At 41.8% G+C, this 22,838-nt stretch overlaps 4 protein-coding genes across 13 annotated transcripts; 2 read left to right on the forward strand and 2 right to left on the reverse strand.

Moving 5' to 3' along the window:
* Positions 1-6,456: 6,456 nt before the first annotated feature.
* LOC115693940 (APO protein 3, mitochondrial) lies at positions 6,457-12,715 on the reverse strand. Of its 10 annotated transcripts, none has more exons than XM_030621014.2 (5): positions 12,615-12,715; positions 11,963-12,387; positions 8,633-11,280; positions 6,980-7,245; positions 6,457-6,808 (listed from the first exon to the last, which is right to left on the reverse strand). In XM_030621014.2, the coding sequence occupies exons 2-3, from the start codon at positions 12,355-12,357 to the stop codon at positions 10,395-10,397; spliced, it is 1,281 nt and encodes a 426-aa protein (XP_030476874.1). In that variant the 5' UTR covers positions 12,358-12,387; positions 12,615-12,715; the 3' UTR covers positions 6,457-6,808; positions 6,980-7,245; positions 8,633-10,394. The 10 variants fall into 10 exon arrangements, with proteins under 10 accessions (XP_030476874.1, XP_056159885.1, XP_056159883.1 ...); XM_056303910.1 differs by having other exon boundaries at positions 12,523-12,710; XM_056303908.1 differs by having other exon boundaries at positions 8,633-9,540; positions 10,202-11,280; positions 11,963-12,710.
* Positions 12,716-15,366: 2,651 nt separating this feature from the next.
* Positions 15,367-17,709, forward strand: LOC115693925 (pentatricopeptide repeat-containing protein At1g08070, chloroplastic-like). The gene has a single exon (XM_030620996.2). It carries the CDS (start codon positions 15,411-15,413, stop codon positions 17,235-17,237), a length of 1,827 nt encoding a protein of 608 aa, XP_030476856.1. The 5' UTR covers positions 15,367-15,410; the 3' UTR covers positions 17,238-17,709.
* Positions 17,710-17,804: 95 nt separating this feature from the next.
* On the forward strand, positions 17,805-20,937 carry LOC115693927 (BTB/POZ domain-containing protein At5g17580). Its single transcript, XM_030620998.2, has 3 exons — positions 17,805-18,667; positions 18,801-18,870; positions 19,040-20,937. Exons 1-3 carry the CDS (start codon positions 18,627-18,629, stop codon positions 20,672-20,674), a joined length of 1,746 nt encoding a protein of 581 aa, XP_030476858.1. The 5' UTR covers positions 17,805-18,626; the 3' UTR covers positions 20,675-20,937.
* Positions 20,938-21,612: 675 nt separating this feature from the next.
* Positions 21,613-22,599, reverse strand: LOC115693928 (uncharacterized). Its single transcript, XM_030620999.2, has one exon. It carries the CDS (start codon positions 22,310-22,312, stop codon positions 21,740-21,742), a length of 573 nt encoding a protein of 190 aa, XP_030476859.1. The 5' UTR covers positions 22,313-22,599; the 3' UTR covers positions 21,613-21,739.
* Positions 22,600-22,838: the final 239 nt, after the last annotated feature.

Consider the following 22,838-nt stretch of genomic DNA (forward strand, 5'->3'; position numbering starts at 1 on the left):
TGGATGATCTTATATTGAAAGGCTCACAGATCAAACATTTCAATGCACATTTTAGGCTCGGCGCCGCCTGATCACTAGGTGGGTTTCGGCGGGCTCAGGACGGACCTAGCTGTGGCGTAACAAGCAGTGGCCCCGTCCAGGCCCCAGTTTAGGACCTACTGTTGGGGTCAAGCCCACCCATAAGATGACAAACAAAGATTGGAAAACCCTAAACCCCTCGCTCCCCCTCTCTCCCCGACTCTCCTCAATGCCAATACTCAAATTCCCGGCAAACATGCCCAGGTACTTGACTCCGACGCACAAGTTAGGGCCTGGGTTCACAGAGGCCGGGCTTGGGTCTCTCACGGTCGGGTGACCCCAATGCCCATGCCCAAGTTGCTGCCCAAAAAACAAAAGAGTACAACTTGCAACTATAAGCACGTTTTTATTCCCAAAGACCAGATCTGTCAAGCATCAAAATACAATCGGTGATGGGGAACTTGTCAAAAAGGTTATCAAAGAGGTTCAAAAGCAATTGCGCAAGGTTGAGAACGATGGCGGAGTTCCTTAGGCTACAGCTAATTTTCAAGGGAAGTCTCTACCTCATTCCGTCATCCACGTGAGCTGCCATTAGGATTTTTAACAATGTTTACGAAAGGTAAATGTATCACACAAATATAAGTTAGGAGCTTTTCAAGACACAAAAAGAAGTCAGAGGAGATGTCACCAAGGGAGTGTGCATGGAATGCGTGAAAAATGCTAGTGTCAGTATCAAAGAGAAATGTCCTATGGTCAAAGAATCCATCCTCTGGTTCGATCACTGCATGTTTGCATGTTGTTGTGCGATTCATTTTTTTTCCTATATATTTTTTTGTTGACCAAAATTTGACCGTTGATAATTTTTCCGTCCATTATTCAATTCACTCGATTATTTTAGCAACGGAAAGCCCGTGATTCAATCTCTAAGCCCGTGATTCAATCTCTTTAAAATGAGATTAAAATTTTTATGGGAGTGATGAAAGTTAGTAACCTTTAGCCACATGTTCATATTTATGTAAAAGTTTAAATATGTATTTAATAGGAATTGTGTGAAAATAATATGATGTAGTTAATAAGAATTATGTGAAAATTTAAATATAATACACGGAAGATATCCCATCTTATAAAATGAGGGAGTTGTTCCGTCCACTTTCGCTTTACATAATATCACCATCCCCACTTTATACCGTCGGCTCTAATTCTAAAGTCTATGACCTAATCAAGGTCTTTTTTCTTAACCAATTTTCCACCTTTTTCATTTACAGATTTTTTTTATTTTTTATTTTTATATATTTATTATCTTTTTTGTTCTATTCCCCTCAATTTCCTTAACACACAAGCTCGTTGTTCAATTCACTCGATTATTTTATCAACGGAAAGCTCGCGTTTCAAATGAAATGAGATTAAGGTTTTGATGGTAATGATGAAAGTCAGTGCGACATGTTTGGATTTAAGTGCGACATGTTTGGATTTATGTGAGAATTTAAAGATGTAGTTAATGGGAATTATGTGAAAATAATAAGATATAGTCAATAAAATTATGTGAAAATTTAAATATAAACCTGGTTTTCCCATGTAGGAATATGTCAATGCACATAGAAGGTGGCGGAACAAGTTTAAGGGTAGAGATCTCACCTTAATTCAGAGCTGGTGTCGGGAATGACAAGGTAAGAGCAAGGACGAGGACCTGAGATAGACGAAATGAGAGAGAGATTCGTAAAAAAAAAAGGAATATGAGGGAGAGACCACCCTTACCGAGGGAGACCCACTGAAGAGATGTCCAACCAACGGCCTTATGAAGAATCGGGCGAAAGAGAAAAAAAATGATGGCGCTAATGATAGAGCCGAGGGAGTTGGAGTCAGAGAGGGAGAATATGTTAAATAAACTAAATTAAAAAAAGAAGAAAAGAAATAATAGATAAATTGAAGAAATAAAAAAAATTAGAAGGTGATGATTGGTCGATTATGGGCATGCGCACAATCTCGACCGGTTTTACTCATAAGGCAATCATGATCCAGTTGAAATGATTCAGGAAAGAGCCTAAATTTAGAAGCTTGGCAAGCAACAACATTCTCACTTATTATGTGGACATACCAAGGGAAAAGCATAATAACAAAGAAGTTAATGTAGCAAGAAGTTTAGACAATGCTTATTATGAAGGTAAATCAGTGAAATGGAAGCTAAATTAACCAGCTCGCACGTCACGCTTGTTCTCGGTTGTTAAGCTCAAGAAAACATAGTTTCGCGGGCTAGAAAAGTAGATGAGAAAGAGATAAAATGAGAGAGATTCGTAAAAAAAAAAAAAGGAATGTCAGGGAGAAACGGCCCTTATCGGAGGGAGACCCACTAAAGAGATGACCGAGCGACGGCCTTATGGAGAATTGGGTGAAAGAGGGAGAAAAAGAACATGATGGAGCTAATAAGAGAGTGCGAGTCGGAGTTGGAGTTGAAGAGAGAGGTGGAGAGCAGCTGAAAATGATTTTTAAGTACTGCAACGAATACTGTTCTTAAATAAACTAAATAAAAAAAGAATAGATAAATTGAAAAAATAAAAATAAGGGATAAATACACTAAGGGTGAGCATGATAATCATTCTGTGCCCGAAAACTATTTCTACTCAGAAATGATTCTTTTTTATTCTGTGCTCGGAAACAATTTCTAAGCATTTGAAGGCGTTTGGTAACTGTCCAAAATTTCTACTCCTTGAATAGAAAAGAACAGAAATACGTTTGGTAACTACACAAAATTTCTTTTTATTAATAATATTTTAAATTGTTTAATATTTTTTTTCTTTCTACCCTTCCCTTCTTTGGCCATGGCCGGTCGCCGGCGCATGCGACCGGCCACAAAGCCGGGCGTCGCGGCCCTCGCGCCGCCCGGCCGCCCGCTCTCACCGCCGGCCTTGCTCGATCCGGGCGAGGACGACCTCACCGTGGGTCGCAACGGCAAGGTCGGCCTCGCCAGACGGGCGAGGCCGAGCCTCGCCGTCGCGATCGACGGCGAGGTCGGCTTTGCCGTGGGTCGCAACGGCAAGGCTCGGCCTCGCCCGATCTCGGGCGAGGCCGACCTCGCCATGGGTCGCGACGGCGAGGTCGGCCTCGCCCGCATGGGGCGAGGCCAAGCCTCACCGTCGCGACCCACCGGCGGCCGACCTCGCCGGGCCGTGGACGGCGAGGCTCGGCCTCGCACGATCCGGGCGAGGCCGACCTTGCCATGGGTCGCGACGGCGAGGTCGGCTCGCCTCAGACGGGCGAGGCCGAGCCTCGCCGTCGAGACCCACGGCGAAGCCGACCTCGCCGTCAGTCAAGACGGCGAGGCTCGGCCTCGCTCGATCTGGGCGAGGCCGACCTCGCCATGATCGACGGCGAGCAACCTCGCCCAGGGGGCGAGGGTCCAGCCCTCACCCTCGCCTCCGCCGGCGAGGGCCGTGACGCCCTCGTCGGCCCTAGGCTATGGCCGGTCGCCGGCGGCCAACACAAAGAAGAAAAGAAAAAAAAAAAAAAAGAAGAAAAGTAACTCATTCTCAAAATTAGGCCGAGAAACAAGAAGCAATTTTTTTTTACTTTTTGTTTCTCTTCCAAAACTGTTTCTGGGCACAAATTTTTGCAAAAATGTGCCCGGGAACAAAAAGTTTACCAAACGCATTTCTGTTCCCAAACTATTTCTGGGAACAAAAGAATAGAAATTTTCACTGTTTGGCACGTTACCAAACGGGCCCTAAAAGTCCTAAAACTTGTTACAAAATTGCAATAAAGTCTTAAAACTTTCAAAAAGTGCAATTAAGTCATAAGATTTTTTCAAGAAAGCATAATCGAGTCCTAAAACTTTTTAAAATTGCAATCAAGTCTTAAAACTTATCACAAAAATGCAATCGAGCTTTAAAACTTTCTAAAAGTTTAATCAACGAAAATACTTGATTTGATCAATTTGATAAGTTTTAGGATTTGATTGCATTTTTTGAAAATTTTAAAACTTAATTACACTTTTTGAAAGTTTAAGATTCAATTGCAATTGCATGACAAGTTTTGGTACTTTTGATGCACTTATCCATACAAACAATTAAAAAATGGTGATTGGTCGGTTATGGGCATGGGTTAGAAGCTTGGCAAGCAATAGCATTCCTACTTATTTTATGGGCATCCAAAAGGAAAATGCATAATGACAAAGAACTTAATGCAGCTAGAAGTTTAAATAATGCTCATTATAAAGGTAAATTTGTGATATGAGACCAGGAATTAGAATTCCTTCAAATTAACCACCGTGCAAGTCAAGTTTGTCCCCGGTTGTTAAGCTTAAGAATACATGGTAGTTCTGAGGTTAGACGATGAGCTGACATAAATGAAAAGAAAAAGAGATTTGTCAAAAAAATAGGGAATGTGGAGGAGAGACAGCCCTTATCGGAGGGAGACCCACTGAAGAGATGATCGAGCGACGGCCTTATAGAGAATCGGGTGAAAGAGGGAGAAAAAGAACATGATGGTGCTAATGAGAGAGCGGGAGTCGAAGTCGAAGACGAGAGCAAGACTAGTTAGAGATGTGAGGGAGAGCAATTGAAAATGTTTTGACTTAATTGTTGTGACGAATCGTGTTCTCTATTGAACATGAATTAAAAAAAAAAAACATTTCCACTCGTTTTATAGGCATCCAAGAGGAATTAAGATTTAAGGCATAATGGTGCAGCTGCAAGTTTAGACAATGCTTATTATTATGAAAACTAGTTACATAACAATCAAGTGATCAACACAGGAGTGACACGACAAAGAAAACTAATTACACAATAAAATCCTTTTGTTAAATTTGGATAATAAGGTCCATATACAATTTATTTTATTTAGTGAGGCGTGCACTAATTATAATTAGATATTTAACTAAGTGGACTTGTACGATATCTAAGGAGAGCCTGTCCCATCTCCTAGGTCGGGAATTGAGGAGCTGAACTCACGCTTCCACGATCCAATCCCGGGAAAATTACCAAAAAAGTTCTAAATCTTTTATAATTGTGCCAATTCAGTCCTAAACTTTTTTTTTTCCAATTCAATCCTAAACCTTTTGCAAACCAGCCAATTCAGTCCTTTTGGCCGGTTGGCTGACGTGGCCGCCGGCCGGCGTCCACGTGGCAATATTTTAATATTTTTTTTTTTATTTTCGAATATTTTTTCCTTTTTTCTTTTTTTTTTCTTTTCCTTCTCCCCCTGACCTGCCCGGCCAGGGGGGAGGCTCGCCGGCGAGGGCCCAGCTCCGGCAAGGCGAGCTGGGCCCTCGCTGCCGCTGGGCGAGGGCCCAGCACGCCATGGCTGGGTGAGCTCCGCCCTCGCCCAGATCTGGCGAGGCGGAGCTCGCCCTTTCGCCCTCGCCGCCGCTAAGCGAGCCTCGCCCAGCTCCGCCCTCGCCCAGCCATGGCGAGCTCGCCCAGCTCCGGCGAGGGCCCAGCTCGCCTCGCCGGAGCTGGGTCCTCGCCGGCGAGCCTCCCCCCTGGCCGGACAGGCCAGGGGGGAGAAGGAAAAGAAAAAAAAAAGAAAAAAGGAAAAAAAATTCGAAAATAATAAAAAAAATATTAAAATATTACCACGTGGACGCCAGCCGGCGCCACGTCAGCCGGCCAGCCAAAAGGACTGAATTGGCTAGTTTGCAAAAGGTTTAGGACTGAATTGACAAAAAAAAAGGTTTAGGACTGAATTGGCACAATTGCAAAAGGTTTAGGACTTTTTTTGTAATTTTCCCTCCAATCCCACGTGTTGTGCAGGATAGGATTATTAATATGCCCTTGACTTCGATGAAGCAAGACGGATTTCCCTTAATTAAACACAAATTACTAATTAACCTAAACAATTTTATATAAATCTATTTTACTAGAGTAAATCAATCGTATATTAGTCATGGATAGGATCCACCTCTTTTTTTTTTCCGGAATCCACTTCATTAACATCATATGCTTCGCAATTGTGATTGACTTTATCCATAAAGTGAATGTTAAAAATAACTACACTATTTGTTTTCTATTACTCGTTCAAGAATAATTCGAATAATCATCTTTTTTTTTCCTTACTTCCTTATAAGCTAAATTAGGTTACCACATTTATAAGCTAAATATTAATGGGAACCTGTTCATTTTTATTGTATGCACTTACGGTTGCAAATGCCTAAGCTTCTAGAAATTAAATTCACAGAAAATTCTTAAATCCGGAATTTTTAAACTCTATGGAAGAACAACAAGATGGATCCCATGCTCCTCACTTTCAAATTGTTTTCGAGCAGATCAGATTAACCATGTTATACTCATCAATTAAGAGAACACTATGTTAGTCAGTATAGTTTCAACTAAACTAGACAATCCCAACACTATACAACTCTTGCTTAATTACTTAAGATCTTGCCCTTCCTTAAGCAGCTACCTTGCCAAATGAAGAACATTTATGTTACTGCAGGGGCAATAACCATTAGCGAATCAATTATGACTATAAGATATAAAACTCATGACAAAGCATACAGCCAAAAATCAGTATTATTGTGCCGAAGTATATACAATACTTGCAGAAATAATGAAAGAATCAAGGTGAACTTGCATCTTTTCCCTGGCTTTTCTGTGGAGGAAACTGAATGTGTCTCAATATATTGAATGTTTACTCTTCTGTGCGACTTCCTTCACCAAGCGAAGACAAGCAATCATCATGGCACCTAATTCCCAGTGCCGTGAATGTATCAGATGCTGCTGTTAAGCCTTATCCTTCAAGAAATTGACTGACGTTATCAGTGAAATTGAATAATCTGGCCTCTCAAGCTACACTCCACCTGAAAATCACAGGACAAACTCCTTCAGATGACTTAGGTATAAGCAGGGAAAAGTGTTAGCAGAATGCATCAGCACAATTTGATACAAGAAAGAGTAGCTCCTACTATCTACATTACCACTTGATCATATGTGAGAACTGAATCATCTTAAGCAGATTCAATTAGGCTAACCTGGGACAAGTATCTATTGGACAACAAATCACCACTTTCTTCAATAACAACTCTTTCTCTACTGACCACTCTGGCTAGTTCAGAAATGAAAACTTCCAATTGTTCAGCCTGCATCAAGCAAGTTTCTAACATTTGAGAAAGGCAAGAGGAAGGGATGATGATACAACATGCATGGATTGCATTGCACCTTGGGCATGAAGCTTTCGACATGCAAAGCAATGGCGTCCATGATCTTCATGGATGAATTCAGAGTCTTCCCTGCCTCTCTAACATCAGACATCAAAAACTGCTGCTTCAAGAATGAAGCCATAATGTAGATACTAAAACTGGCCACACCAAGTCCATAAAAAATTGTTGCTTCAAGAATGAATCCTTTCTTCTCATTGACGCAATTATTTCTTTCATCACTCAATAGCGTTTAAGCAAAACATCTAGTCAAACCTGTCAATTTGAAACCGCCCACCTTTTTTATTTTCTTTTTTGGGCTGAAGAAACTGCCCAATGTCAAAAGCACCAAAGTGATGAGGAAAGAAAGAGGCGAAGGAAGAGTGTACACTTCAATATAAAAGAACATGTAAAAAGCCTTGTCTTTTCCAGAGAATTTTCATCTAGGATGCAGTATTGAATGCTCCTAATTTAGCTAAACTCCTCAAAAGTAGCCAGTACTTGAAAATGGCTACTTTCACAATTTCATAAGTTAAGGATTCATCTGACATAGGGCAATAGTGAAAGAGGATCTGTTCCACGTCTTCACATGATGCTATTTCACAGACATATGAAGTTTATTTACAAAACATATTGGGCTATATCTGGAAGTCAATTTATGGCTACTTTCAAGCAGGTCACTCTACTCTTAAGATTATTTGAAACTAAAGTCATTTCATCCATATGTTGCATTGCATGCCGCATCATCCTTGTCTTATTATCGTAATGTTGGTTGCAACAAAAGTTCACTGATTTTCATCTGTTGCGATGCATACTGAAAGTGAAAGTTGAAAAGTTCTCCGAAAGTCTGACATAATTTTCTGATGCAGCTACTTTATCTTGGAATTGACATTGAAGTCTTCATGAGTCAAGCCTAGTCAACATAATCCAATCATTAGGAGTTTCCCCGTTTTGTTAAAATCAAGTCAATCCTGCTGTGGATGTCTACTCTCTGAAGTCTAAATACTTATGCAGACCATTGCTCCATAAAGGCTGACAATTGAAGGTGTTAGAATTCCATTGTGTAAATGTCCTAAAAAGATGGGTTTTAATAGTTAACACATCATCGATAAAAAATTTGGAGTTCATGCAACTCAAAGTTTGAACTACACCCTCTCTTATATTCCCTTTCGAAGTCTGATTCTCCAAACTCTGTTCTTTTCACTCTAAGAAGGATACATACAAAGCTTCCATGCACAACTCTTCATCTAAATTCAGTTTTGACCATTCGATTTATATCTTTTATACTCATACCAGCAATTCTCTCACCATCACATCAAACTTCAAGCTCATTCGTGATCTCTCACAGTGTCTACTCAAAACAGGACCACAGTCTAGTCCAGAACAACTAATGACCAGGTAGCCAAGGATGGCATCGGTAACAAAAGCGATAACAAAAATTGCTATATGTTCATTCAAATGATAGATCTAAGCATAAACATGACAAACCTCAGCTTCCCTTTTCTGAGCTTGCATAGTGGCCTCTGCTTTTGCATTGGCAAACCTCCCTGGAGATAGTGGTTATTGAGCATCTTTAGAGAATGTACACTCTTCTTGATGGCCAGAAACTTTCCTTCCCTTCTTTGCATCCATCACCGTCTTTGTGCACGGCGCTACTGGAGGTAAACAAACTTTTACACCATCCATCGGCATCATATGCTGCTTTGATGACCCGCGTGCTAATTTTTCACCGCCTTTCATGGAATTCAACACGTCGTAACTTGATAAGGTGAACTAAGAGAACGCTAGAATGGGGAGGCAGGGATCTTAGAAGAATTGGAACCGCTAAGATTACCAGTCCTATTCACATTGCTCTCCACTAACAACCAGTTGGACACTGAGGGCAACATATCTGCCTCAGGCATGGAAGACCGCAATAATTGTGCAGAGTTCTCACAATTACAATCACCAACGGTACCGGCTTCTGCATTTGAAATCTCGTCAAACACCGTTGTCAAATCAGAAGCATGACCACCAGTAAGTGACATCCCACTTGAAATCAACAATTTTGCAGCTGCAGAAGCACCAGCACTGATCACTTGCGGAAGATTCTGCGGTGTCTGTCTAAATCTCGACGACACGATTCTATCCATACTAGTGCTCATGATTGGAGTGTTGGACCTCGAAGCTCGGCTCGGAACTTTGGACCCCTTTACTCTGTGGTCCAGCACCAAGCAATGGTGTGTCCAAGTTCCTAGTAAGTTCCGAACTACTTTCATCAGCATGAGACGAAGGCTCGAGGTCCAGTCGCCGCCGCCTGTGCACAGAGACCGATCGCTGCTGCTGCTGCTGTTTCCGAGAGCCCGGAATATAAAGATAGGGAAGAACAAACCCTAATTCAGGAATACGATGAAGCCCTGAATCGCATCGAATCAAAACGAATCAACTGTCATAAGGCACACAGCCAACTCTTGGCATGTAACATTCAAAAGAACATAGCCTACTATAAAGTCATCATTTACCATGACAGATGAATAACAACCAAAAAGCTCCTATCAAAGCAAACATGCCAGTAATGAAATGTTCCTGCATGGTCTGAAAACCATAAACGTGATGATGAAATTTGACCATGCTGAGCAGTGAGCAGCTGAAGGTTTACTTGACTGACGCACAATTGTGGCGTGTAATGAAAGAAGTGAATGTTGGATAGGGAAAAGAAAATTGTATCCTGGAAGACTCAGCCAAAAAGCCTACAAAATTCCTAGAGAGGTACATAGTTCACAAACCCATGAATCAAGGAATCTTATCATGGACTATAAAACAGTATGGAAACATCAAAGAAGCATACACACATGAAAGAACACCCAGTGTGGACTCATTAAGAATATGCTCAGGTGAAACTCTCCAATATATTGCAGTAAATTTGACTCTTGTGCTACCCATTTGCCAAAAAAAGGGACTAGTTCAGGTTCCACATGTTCCATTTGAACTCCCAGATTGAACCCCCAATTAGAGAGCTTCATCACCAGTTGAAACAATCTATCTAATGCTTTTGAGACAGCAGTTCAAGAAGGTTACCGCATAATGAGGCAGTAACTCATAATTCATATTGTTTCAACGGTCAGGTCAAGCACATCTTCAGCCATCAAGAACATCTTTTGTCAATACTTTCTTCACCAGCAGCGTACCAAAAGCATTTCCCACAATAATCGCTCAATAGCACCATAGTACCCAGAAGTTTACATCCAACTTCTGCCTTACTGATAACTTCTTAAGCAACAAGATCAACTTCATCACTGTCAGGACGGACGACATCCACCCTCATCATACTTCGATAGCAATCGGGTATTGGGGCACCAGCCTGCACACAAAGCTCTACCACAGCAGGAGCTTTGCCATAGTACCTCTTCAAGTTGTTATTCAAAGCTGGCCCGTTTAAATTCCGGACATGCCAGACATAATTAGGGCCAACAATATCATCTATTGTTGCTTCCTGCCAGGCATGCAAACCATTGCGAGATTGGTGCTTTGATGACTTGCACATTCTGACTTTATGGCCCTTGGGACCCACCTGAACCTCAGGACAGTACCCGCAGGTCCACACAGTATAACTTTCCATTATTTTTTTCACTCCTTCCATCATTTCAAACCACGACTCCAGTGTCCACATACTCAATTGCTTTATGTTTTTGACTTCATCAGTTGAACTACTCCAAAGGTCAAATTTACTTTCTTCAATAGGGCTGGTTCTCGATGGAACTATATCCCTTCCCAATTCATCCCTCTCAATTACTGATTCAGCAACCATGTCGATGTCTATTTTGTGTGTTTCACTTATGGACTCAAAATCTACAATTCTTCCCTCGATACAATACACAGGTTTTGTTCTTCTCTTTGAGGGAAATTTTTCAAGGTCTACGCCAGCTTGTATACAAAGCTCTACAACAGCAGGGATTCGTGGGACACTGTGCCTCTCGTCGTGCCCAACTCTCGGTTTCCCAACACGATCATAGAGATGGAAACACTTGGGGAAAAATATGACATCTTGAACGCCCCCCTTTCTCCATACATGAGTAGCGCTACGAAGACCACTATTTGGACCAGTGCATGTGCGGATCTCGTGGCCATAATGACCAATATGAACTTCAAAACAGAACCTAACAAGCAATGAATCCATTAGTATTAATAATTGTTCAAGCAGGACTTCCTTAAAAATAAGAGACAAGCAAATAAGAAAATGCTAAAAGACTCATCAGTTTTATAGTCATGTTTATTAGTCTGTTACATCAGAATCTCCCTCCCTCCCTCTCTCTCTCTGTATTTTCCCCCAATCAAAGAGTGAATAAGGTAGGTCTCTCCTCCCCTTTTTCCGTTGAAGAAATTATTGGATCCTCATATTGTTCCCATGTAGAACTACATTACAGATATCAGCACAAAATTGCTGAAGTATCACAGCTTGGTGGCGTTTAACCCATCGAGATCTTAGTTATCTCTGAATTCATTATCTAATAAAGGTGACATTCAACTAAAAATAAGCAAGAAATAATCCAAGCAATACTACATTTGAAAACGAAACAAAAACAAAAGAATTAATAAGGGGTACAAGAAAGAGAGCAAGTATGAAGACAATAAATTTTCCCCCTCCATTTTCAAGAGTAGCTCCGTCAGGTAACATGTAACTAGCAAGAAAAACCTAACAGACTCTCAGTATCCCAAAGTAACGCTACACAGGCAAATTCATCGATTACAGGAAGATGCTTCAATATCTAATAAATTTAAGCCTATCAAAAAGTAAGAAACACGAGCCAAGACAAAAAGCATTAGAAATTAACCCAATACCTACAACGCTGCACCGGAACAACCTTGACGAGTTCCGATAAACCCTTGAGTAGGGACTCTCGAGCGTGATAGACATGGCGAGCCACCTCGACGAGCACGGGAACGAGCAATCCGTTCTCTGGCGGGTACTCGAGCATGCGACAAGGCTGCAGCTTTCGAGCTTCTCTCTCTTCCTTCGCCATCCGAATCAGCTCTTTCATGGGGGTCACAAAAGGCTTCCTCTCGGTTTTCCGCCTCGGAGGCCTCGGCACGTCCGAATACAACTCATCATCACCATCCACTCCTACACTCAATGCTCCAGAAGAAGAAGAAGAACAAGCAAAAGGGTAGCTTCCAATGAGGCGGCAATTAAGCCTTTCCATGTGAAAAATCTGCAATCTTATCCTTCTCAGCATAGTTGGCTACGCTTCGGAGAGATACAGATGCTAGGACACATGAAGCAATGCTTCAATGTCAGAGGGCTTTGAAGATTGCACTCAAACTATAAACATTACAGTCGGAATTGTAAAAAATTGGAAAAGCCAAAAGCACATGCCAATACAGTCCGAATTTCAACCGACCCAGATACAGATGAGGGATGAGAGATCGAGGGAAACTAGAAAAATCGCATCTTTAGGACATAAAAAGTGATGGTGTGTTCTCCTCCAGGTACCTTGGTGGTGCCGGGGGCGGTCACCGGCCGCCGGTGGAGGAGACAGAGGCGAGAGAAGGAGGAGCCGACGTTCGAGAGGAGGGCCACCGGGGGAGTTCTACATGTCCCCGGGGGATTAATCCTTAAATAGGAAAATGACACAAACAGTCTTGAACTTTGACTCGTTATGTAATTTAATCCTGAACTTTTAATTTGTTCAATATAGTCCCTGAACTTTTACCCGATATTCAATACGGTCTCTAAACTTTCAATTTGTTCAATGTGATCCCTGAACTTTTGGTACATATTCAATATAGTCCCCGAACTTTATAAAATGTTCAATGTAGTCCTTCTATTAATTCAAGTTCAGGGATTATATTATACATTTTCATATAATTGAGGAACTAAATTGAATATTTACTAAAAGTTCAAGGATCAAGTTGAATAAATTAAAAGTTCAGGGACTACATTGAACAAATGAAAAGTTCATGGATCAAATTACACATTGAGCTAAAGTTCATGGACTGTTTGTGTCATTATCCCATCCTTCAATTTTTTGTGACCGGCAACAGCCGGTTGTCTTTGGCTTTAATTCTTTTTGGTTTTTTCTTTTTTGTTTTTGCCTTCCCTGGACGCTTATTTATTTTTCTTTTATTTTGTATTTGCCGCTTTGGCTTGGACTCTTGAAAAAGAAATAGGTAGAAAGTTTTAGAACAGAAATTTTAACTCAATTACCACCAAAAACCTCAAACTATGCCACTTATGATAAATTTTCCCTGAATTTTTTTTGTGACACGAAAAATCTCAAACTATGTCACTTGTGACACATTTACACACAATATTTTGACCCATGGGCATTTTCGTCTTTTTCTTTTTTCTATTTTTTCTCCTTTTTTTTTTTCTTTTCTTCTCTCTTCCCTCTGCCGGCCATGGCGGAGGAAAGCCGGCGAGGGCGACCCTCACCGGGGCTAGGGTTGGGCGAGGGCTGCCCTCACCCAACCCTAGCGCCGATGGAGGGAAGAGAAAAGAAAAGAAAAAAAAGGAAAAAAAACAGAAAAAGGAAAAAAATGAAAATGTCCATGGACCAAAGTATTGTGGAGTAAATGGGCCCAATTCCAAAAAAAACCCTCAACTTTACACTTTTTCCCAAATATACCCTGAACTTTTTTTTGTCTCAAGAAAAATCACAAACTTTTATCTAAGTCCCAAATCTGCCCTCCCGTTAAAAATCCGTTAGGAAAAAAAAAAAAACAGAGAACCGGCAGCTGCGGCGGTGGCCAAGCCTTCGCCGGTGGCCGCCGCAACAGCCGTCGGGAAGGAGCGGCGGCCCACGCCTGGGCCTTCCCGAAGTCGCCGGCCCCCGGGCGAGCCGCCGGCGAGGGCGCGCAGCCCCCGATCTGGGGCGAAGCCGGAGTAAATGTGTCACAAGTAGCATAGTTTGGGGTTTTTCGTGTCACAAAAAAAAGTTCAGGGTAAATTTGTCACAAGTGGTATAGTTTGGGATTTTTCGTATCACAAAAAAAAGTTCAGAGTAAATTTATCATAAGTGACATAGTTTGAAATTTTTGGTAGTATTTTCCCTTATGGAAACTAAAGAAAACTTCTCAATTTCGCTCTTTTACCTCATAACACCTTATGTAGAGCCAATACATGAACTTTACCTTATTATTACCTACAATTGTAATACATAGTATAAGCATCGATTTGATGTAACTATACTTTAAAGAAAAAGAAGGAATTGAAGCATTTCTAGACCACCTTGCAGAAGTTCATGGTGCATAAGAATCTCTCTCTTGTTATGACCATTTTTTTTTTGAGTAAGACAATTGGTAAAGCCCGAATATTATATTAACATTTGCCTAACAATGTTTAAACCATATTGATTTCCTATCAATAGGGGAATTAAAGTTATTGGTGGCCTATCTAATATTCGAGTGGCATTTATATGCAAGATTGGGAAATCCAATTTGCTAACCAATATACACATGAATTTCATTCCCCCAAAGCATGAAGAATTTAAACTTGTTGGAAGTACTTTAACAATTTCTGAATTCGAAATATGAGAATATCGCAAAAACGCTGAAAGATAGTTGGTTTCTGAAACTGTTTGGGAGTCCAACCCCATAGTAATTTTGTGAATGCATAGAGAGATTGCTAGTTTGAGGCCCCACACCATCTACATGTTGGGCAAAACTAGGAAGCCAGTTGCTTGACTCATTGCGGAGAAGTCCACCTACTAAAGTTGGACCCGAGTTGCCTTTAGAAGCCTTGTCAGTGTTGAGCTTGATCCAACTAGGGGGAGAGGTTGTCCAACCCATTTACGTCTCTCTTTTATCCCTTTGAGAAGATAGTCTCCTTTTTTCCATCATTTTAAAATTGTAAGAAATTAGATATTTTGCAATGCGTGGTACCATATCATAACCAAAGCGCCATAAATTAGTTTGAAGATTATAAAAGAAAGGTCGACAAAGCGTCATAAATTAGTTTAATATGTCTTGACAAGGGCAATAGCACGTACCGTTAGTTAACCATCTTCTTAATATGTATAATCAGCATTGGGTTTTAGTTTGAATTATGACAAAAAATCAATTACAATATGTTGCAATTATAAACAACAATTGGATACTTAAACCAAAAAGACGAAGAAAAGAATCGAAAAGCTCATTTAACAACCTGTTTTCAGCCAATCCAAAGAAAAATTCGTCTGATAAAAAATGCACTGAAAACATATATATATTCCTTTTTTCCTCTAAAAGGAATCCGACAATGCAGATAAAACCGTTAATATAGTTGAGAGTGTTTCTCGTTCTCGCTCTCATGTCATGTTACTTCAACCGCTCTCTGGTTCTTCACAAGATGAGCTTCACCTCTCACTCTCACTCTCTTTCGATCACCATTGCGGCCAAGACCATCCCACCTGCTGCTGCTCCTGCGACTGACCCTGTTTCTCCGCAGTTCCCGGTGCTTCGCAAGATCGAATCTTGCAAATCCATTCGAGAGATCAAGCAGCTCCACGCCCTCGTCGTCAAATCGAGGCCCCTTCAGACCCAGCTCGTGTACAACGCCGTCATCAGAGGCGTCGCGAGTTTCGGGACCGGCCGCGGTTCCTCGTTGGAAGCAATCCTGTTGTACAGAGAGATGCTTGCGAAAGGACTGGTGCCCAATGATTATACCATCCCGTTTCTTCTAAAGGCCTGTGCGCGGGAGTTTGCTTTGAGGGAAGGCGAGGAAGTTCACGTGCACGCCATCAAGACTGGGCTGTTGGGTTCTAATGTCTACGTGAGCAATACTCTGATGAGGGTTTATGCGGTCTGTGGGGTTATTGGAGCTGCTCAGAAGCTGTTCGACGAATGTCGCCAACGGGATTTGGTCTCGTGGACGACGTTGATTCAAGGATATGTCAAGACGGGGTCGCCGAGGGAAGCTGTCGAGGTGTTTTTTAGGATGCACGAAGCAAATTTTGTAGCTGATGAGATGACGCTGGTGATTGTGCTCTCGGCATGCGCTATGTTGGGAGATTTGAGTCTAGGGAAGAGGATTTACAGGTATATGCATGAAAATGGGGTAAAGAGAGATGTTTTTGTTGGCAATGCTTTGGTGGACATGTTCCTGAAATGCGGTGCTGCGGATCTCGCTCACTGGGTTTTCGGTGAGATGCCCGTGAAAAATGTGGTATCTTGGAACTCTATGATATTGGGACTGGCGCAGCAAGGAAAATTCAAGGAAGCGTTGGTTGTGTATGAGGAAATGCAAACCGTAGGCATTAGGCCCGATGATGTTACTCTAGTTGGCGTTTTGAATTCTTGTGCTAATCTTGGATTGCTTGAGTCTGGGAAGTGGGTTCACGCGTACATCAATATACATAAGATTAGTGCAGATGGATTCATAGGGAATGCTCTGGTTGATATGTATTCAAAATGTGGAAGCATAAACCAAGCGCTTAGAGTTTTTCAAGGGATGAAACGCCGGGATGTCTATTCTTATACGGCCATCATCGTTGGTTTAGCAATGCATGGAGAAGCAGCACAGGCTTTGGAAATCTTCTCTGATATGTCTTTGCTGGGCATTAGACCAGATGAAGTAACTCTCCTCGGTGTGCTTTCAGCATGTAGCCATGCAGGACTTGCAGACGAAGGACAGAGACATTTTGAGGACATGTCAAGAGTTTATGGCTTAGAACCTCAAACAGAGCATTATGCCTGTATGGTAGACCTTTTAGGTCGTGCTGGATTGTTAAGCGATGCAGAAGAGTTTATAAAGAATATGCCGGCTGAACCCGATGCCTTTGTTTGGGGGGCCTTATTAGGAGCCTGCAGAGTTCATGGGAAAGTTGAACTCGGGGAACTTGCAATGAAGAAACTAGTGGAAATCGAGCCAGAGCGAGATGGTGCATATATATTGATGTCAAACATGTACTCATCTGCAGATAGATGGCGAGATGCGTTGAAATTGAGAAAGTTCATGAAAGAAAAGCATGTGAAGAAGACTACAGGTTGTAGTTCCATTGAACTCGACGGCATAGTTCACGAGTTCAGGAAAGGCGAGAAATCACACCCCAAAAGTAAAGAGATCTGCAGGTTTCTCGAAGAATTTACAAGTCACTTGAAGAGCTATGGGCAACAATATATAATTGCATTTGCTTGATCTCGAGGCAATCGGGTGCTTGCCGAGAGAACTCGAAAGACAAAAAAGAAAAATCTGTCATTTAAGAAAGCAATACAACAGAAAGTCAGAAGGGAAAAAGCTGAACATAAAAATCGGTCATGGAAGCCGTTCTAACATTTCTGGCTATGTAATTCGTCGGAAACCAGATTCTATACTTTGGCCATTTCTTGCACTGAATTAATCACGGCAACTTCACTGACAATGACATTAACTACTTATAGAATGCTGCAGTGTTAAACTACATCCGTCATCTATGACACGAGATCCAACTTTGTGGTGAGAATGAAGAACACTGTCTCAATGCCATTTGGATCATTTTAGACTCTGTTGAGGCCTCCACTGGAAGCCTTCCTCGTGAACTTGCACTGTAAAAATTTGGTTTGTAAGTTTACACAGGACAATCTGAATTCGCGATCCCTAATAGCATTCTATGAATTACCCTGAGCCTCAATTTTCATGTGTTCTGGTGTTAAGAATGCTTTGGTCATTATACATGTGGCTACCTTACCCATTAATTAAGTAGTTATCTCACACTCCATTTTCATCATAATTTTTAATTTTAAATTACCCGCGTTGTCTCTCTTTCTCTCTCTCAAATCTTTCCTTGAAAATGAGAGAATACGTTAAGATTTTTAGATGATACTATTCGACCAAGTTCAAAAAGATTTTTGACTTCCCGGGATCTTCTCTTCCTAACGGCCACATTAGCCAAAAGATCAGCTTCCACCCGATCCTTTGCTATCTTTCCCAACAACCCATCTCTCTCTCTCTCTCTCCCTCTGTTTTGCTTCTTTTTTTTTTTTGTCAAAATTTTCCATTGCCAGATTACTTCTTCCATTTTCACCACCTCTCTTACACCAGAAGTTCTTACTTCCTTCAAGCTCTCTCTCTACCTCTAAACTAAGTTTTCATACTATAGGTGGGTCTCTATCTTGTGTCTTCTTCACTTTGATTCGTTTGTCGACGACTTGGTGGCGCTTGTTCAAATGGAAGATTTCAATTGATGGTCGCTTTTCGTCCTAGTTGTTGTAGTTGTGATCTCCGGTGAAAGTTCCCGTGGCCCATTTTCTCCTTCTACACCTTCTAATGAATGGCTTATATACTGTTTAAGAGTTCTTCCAAATAGATGGAACATAGCTCTTGGTTAGCCAAGAAAATCGAAGTCAAGCACATCTTGTGAGTCTAAGATATGAAACTATCATATGCTTGAAATGCAATATCATTCATCTGCTCGACTTGGAATGCATATGCAAATGTTGTATATTTTAGAACTTCATGGCATACTCACTTTTATCTTCTTGTATGTACGGCAACCAATCATATACTATCTCTGTAGTAACTTCTTAGCTGAAGAACAGAGAGACCAAAATGCAGAATATGGTCAACAAAAGAAGCTTGGAATCATCTTTGTGAGCACTTCATCCTTTGATTGTCTTCTCTCTCTCTCTCTCTCTCACACACACACACACACACACACATTACTTTTCGACATTAATTCACATCTCTATCTTGACTTTCTTCACTTGTCCCCTTGTTTTTCAGGTCGTCCAAGTCGAGTGCCCCATCCGAACTTCAGATTCTTGATTGCTGCGAGCCCTTCACATCAAGTAAAGTGAGGAAATTTGTCACAAGATTAATCTTAGATCACATAAACTCGTTTTTGCTTTTCTCTGTTGGATCAATGTTTATGGCCTAAGCCTAATGTGAAAACTACACCGATGGTCTACCATTTAATCCTATGAATTGCTGATTGCGATTTAACTGTCCAATTGTTTTATCAGGAGCTTCTAGCGGCAAAATCAGCAAAACTAGCTTCTTTGTTTGAGGAAAAAGATTCCTGTGAAAGGATATCGCACTTCCTGCGAGACATCTCCGCTGATCCCAACACCTTTGAGCTTGTGGCGAGGTTCTGCCACGGGTTTGAAGTACAGCTTTCGACTGAAAATGCAGTACCCCTCATTTGCCTTGCTTTTTATCTGGAAATGACCGAAACTCACAGCCCCAACAATCTTCTGAAGAAGGCTATCGATTTTCTCGAAGAAAGAGTCCTCCCGAGCTGGAACGAGACCATCAGGGCCCTGCGACTCTCGGAGAAACTCCTTCAGCAAGCTGCGGATCTTGGCCTTGTTGATGCCTGTTTAAGTTCGATTGTTGCAAAGGCACAAGTCGATCCCCGCCTTCTCGGAAAGCCAATTAAGGCTCCCAAATTGGATGAGAGCAGTGAGGGAGAGGAAGATGGGGAGTGTAGACCCAATGCAAGGAGAAAGCTTTTTGTTCTCGACTGGCAATCAGAGGATTTAACGACTCTTCCTCTGCGATTTTATGAGCCGGTCATTAAAGCAATGAACCTACAAGGCGTCCCGCCAGGATATGTGGCCGCATCTCTTTGCCAATACGTGAAAAGATGGATTTGTTCCAGCCCAACAGGAGACGAAACCATGTCAATGTACAAGAGGAACTCTCAGAGGGAAGTAATCGAAGCAGTGGAGAGACTCCTGCCTCGTGAGCCGAGGCTCCTTCCATGTAATTTGTTGTTTCGGATGTTGAACTCTGCAGTTTCACTGGAAGCAAGTACTGACTGTAGAAATGGATTCGAGATCAGGATAGGGAGACAACTCGACCAGGCAACCGTAACTGACCTCCTAGTACCTTTTCAAGGCTATGCCACAGAAACACAATATGACATTGGTTGTGTCAAAAGGATCCTGAAAAGTTTCTACACGAACTACACTTGTTCGGATGCATCGGTATTTATCAAAGTAGCGGATCTCATCGAAGAGTTATTGGCAGAATTAGCAAGTGATGTGGACTTAGAGGTCAATTCGTTTCTCGCCCTGGCCGAGATGTCGCTCGCAGCATCCTTAGAAAATCATACAAATTCTGATGGAATATACCGCGCGATCGATATTTACCTGGACAAGCATAGGTTCTTGACAGAGTTGGAGAAAGAAGAGGTGTGTCGGGTACTGGACTTCCAGAAAATGTCTCCTGAAGCATGTGAGCATGCAGCGCAAAATGAAAGGCTGCCGCTAAGGGTGGTTGTTCAGGTGTTGTTTACTGAGCAGTTGAAGCTGCGAGAAACAGTCGTGCAGGAAGTAGTAGTGCATAATACCCAGCAACGAATTGGAAAGGATGGAGAAGAAGAGGCGGAGGAAAATGAAGGGAAGTTGAGTAGTACCGAGGAAGGGTTGAGGATCGAAATGGAGAGGATGAACAGCAAGGTGATGGAGCTTGAGAGAGAGTGCGGCATGATGAGGAAAGAGATGGCGAACGGATACGGCAGCAGTCATAAGTTGGAGAAGAGACGGAAAGTTAGTATGTGGGGAGAGATAAAGAGGAAGTTTGGGTGCATGAGTAACGTGCATGATTGTAGCTCTCAAGTGAAGAAGAAGAAGGTGCATGCTAGCCATGGCTAATGGTTTTTGGATGTTTCACTTTTTGGGACAAAAGTGTTTCTTTCGTTTCCATGTATATAGTGGTTTTTTGCATCCTCAACTAGGCTTAGTTACTATTCCACTGATTGTGATCCTCGTAGCATTCTCTGGTTCAAAGAAGTCTTTGGAGGGAATGGTAGGGCTGTTTGGCAGAGCTTAACCAAGATTGTTCATTTGACAGCTAAGCTTTGTATAATTTCACTATTAAATAATTACTAGTTTGAGATTCTCTCTTTTACCTGATATATTTTCTGGAAATATGGATGATGAGTTCTTCGATTGGAACCTCAAACACCAGCAGAAGCTCATTGTGGTACTGTGCCATGGACAAAGCATTCACTATGAATTATTCTACAAATTTGTCCAGATGAACGAGTTTGCCCTGCAAAAGTAGTCAGAAAAAGTGTACTTTACTCATGCTTCATTACAATCAATACATAAGCCGGAATCAATGCTATATTCAGCTTTATAGGCTGTGTCAAGTTTCATATCCCATTTAAAATTAGTCTCTGATACGCTGGCAATAGCTTTGTCCGGGCAAAATATTTGGCCATGCACTTTGAATTGACATTGAAAAACAAACAAGCTTGCAAGCAATGAAGGCATCAATATCAGTATTGCACATAATGATAAGCATCTTCCTTTCTGGTTCTCTTATTACATGTATAACCTCTCTCATGAAAAGGAGGTAAAAGAACAAACGAGTTCACAAAATACATACTTTGTCACTTTTCCACACTTTGGCCCAGAAGATCATCACATCATCTTACTTGACATGAAGTCTATGTCAGTTTCAGAGACCTCAGCCCTTTCACAAGAATATTTAGACAATTCCTGTCACATGTAGGCAAAATCTCAATACACTCGGTTTCTATCTCGCCGCTTGACTCGAAACAGATTCACAGCTTGAATTACGAAGCAAAAAAAGGAATCATTCTTCGGTGAAATCACATCGACTCCATTGTCTCATCTTGATATCTAACAAATATTGACAGCTATTTGCACCGTATGCATCAGAAATGTTTAACATTAACCTTCACACAAGGTTCATTTACAAGAGGAAACCCCAAGAGTCAATGGCATCTCGCTTTCCCTCGAACCGATCGACAGATCGTGATCATTTAATGTGCTTGAAGTCGACCCGGTGTTGCTGTGAGAATGATCACCTCCACCTTTTCCATTCCCCAGAGCATTATTATTATGCCCTTCAACACCTGATTGATGTTCGTTTTGCTGCTCATTCCCCATCACAATCACAGCGCCAAAATGAACGCGCCTTTGCTCGTCATCATCATTGTCCCCGCTGCGAGGGGAATCCTTTGCCGGCGACTGCGGATTATTCGCCGGCGCCGGCGCCACAGCTGTGCTATTTACACGAGCGGAGAGCCCTTTGGGCGGATTATTTGCAGGTCTAGGCCGGAGACAAGAGTAGAGATAACCAAGAAGCCAAAAGCACCATGGGATGGCCTCGAGGACTATGCCGGCGAGATAAAACCAGCTGTTGGATTCCGTCTCGGGAAGGAATATGTAGAGGCTGAGGAAGACACCCCCGGCAACGACGCACACGAAGAAGAGGCAGATGACGGCCTGGACCCGCGCATCGCCATCCCTTTCTCCCATAGAAATCTAACTGAGATGGCTAAATCTTATGTAATACGAAGAACATGAACCAAAATTACAGACGAGCAATGGATGACCCTATATTCATTTCTTTCGCTAGGATGGTTGCCGGCGTATGACAAAGCGGTGTCGGCATCTCATGGTGGTGGTGGAGAGAGAGAGAGAGAGAGAGAGAGAGAGAGAGACAGAGAGAGAGGCGATCAAAGCGGGAGTTTGTTGATTGTTCCATGCATGGCCGCTAGGGGCAAAGCTATATATACATATGCAAAACGCACGAATGCATTCAAAGGACAGTCAAAGGCCAGTAATATTTATGTCCTTTTGATCTTCTTATTGCAGCTCCAATTCGAACTTTCTTTTTCTGTTTTTCGGTTTCTCTAGGTTGGAAACAAATTATTATCAACAAGAAGAAACGAGAATTGGAAATGGATGGTAGCTTCTTAATAGACAAGTACTTTTCACGAATAAGATATGTTTAATCCCTCCAATAAAACTTCTCATACAGTAAAGTAGGGAAACATCACAG

This window comes from Syzygium oleosum, unplaced genomic scaffold (assembly GCF_021117445.2).
Source record: "Syzygium oleosum isolate NSW1041296 unplaced genomic scaffold, Sole_v2.1 Sole_v2.29, whole genome shotgun sequence".
Taxonomy (NCBI): Eukaryota; Viridiplantae; Streptophyta; class Magnoliopsida; order Myrtales; family Myrtaceae; genus Syzygium; species Syzygium oleosum.

Bases quoted from the DNA above. Each gene is read 5' to 3' on its own strand.
- LOC115693925 (XM_030620996.2), top strand. From the start codon at position 15,411: ATGTCATGTTACTTCAACCGCTCTCTGGTTCTTCACAAGATGAGCTTC.
- LOC115693927 (XM_030620998.2), top strand. From the start codon at position 18,627: ATGCAGAATATGGTCAACAAAAGAAGCTTGGAATCATCTTT. The intron at 18,668-18,800 runs GTGAGCACTTCA...CTTGTTTTTCAG, and splicing joins AGAAGCTTGGAATCATCTTT to GTCGTCCAAGTCGAGTGCCC. The intron at 18,871-19,039 runs GTGAGGAAATTT...TTGTTTTATCAG, and splicing joins AGCCCTTCACATCAAGTAAA to GAGCTTCTAGCGGCAAAATC.
- LOC115693928 (XM_030620999.2), bottom strand. From the start codon at position 22,312: ATGGGAGAAAGGGATGGCGATGCGCGGGTCCAGGCCGTCATCTGCCTC.
- LOC115693940 (XM_030621014.2), bottom strand. From the start codon at position 12,357: ATGCTGAGAAGGATAAGATTGCAGATTTTTCACATGGAAAGGCTTAAT. The intron at 11,281-11,962 runs GTATTGGGTTAA...ATTGCTTGTTAG, and splicing joins GTTCCGGTGCAGCGTTGTAG to GTTCTGTTTTGAAGTTCATA.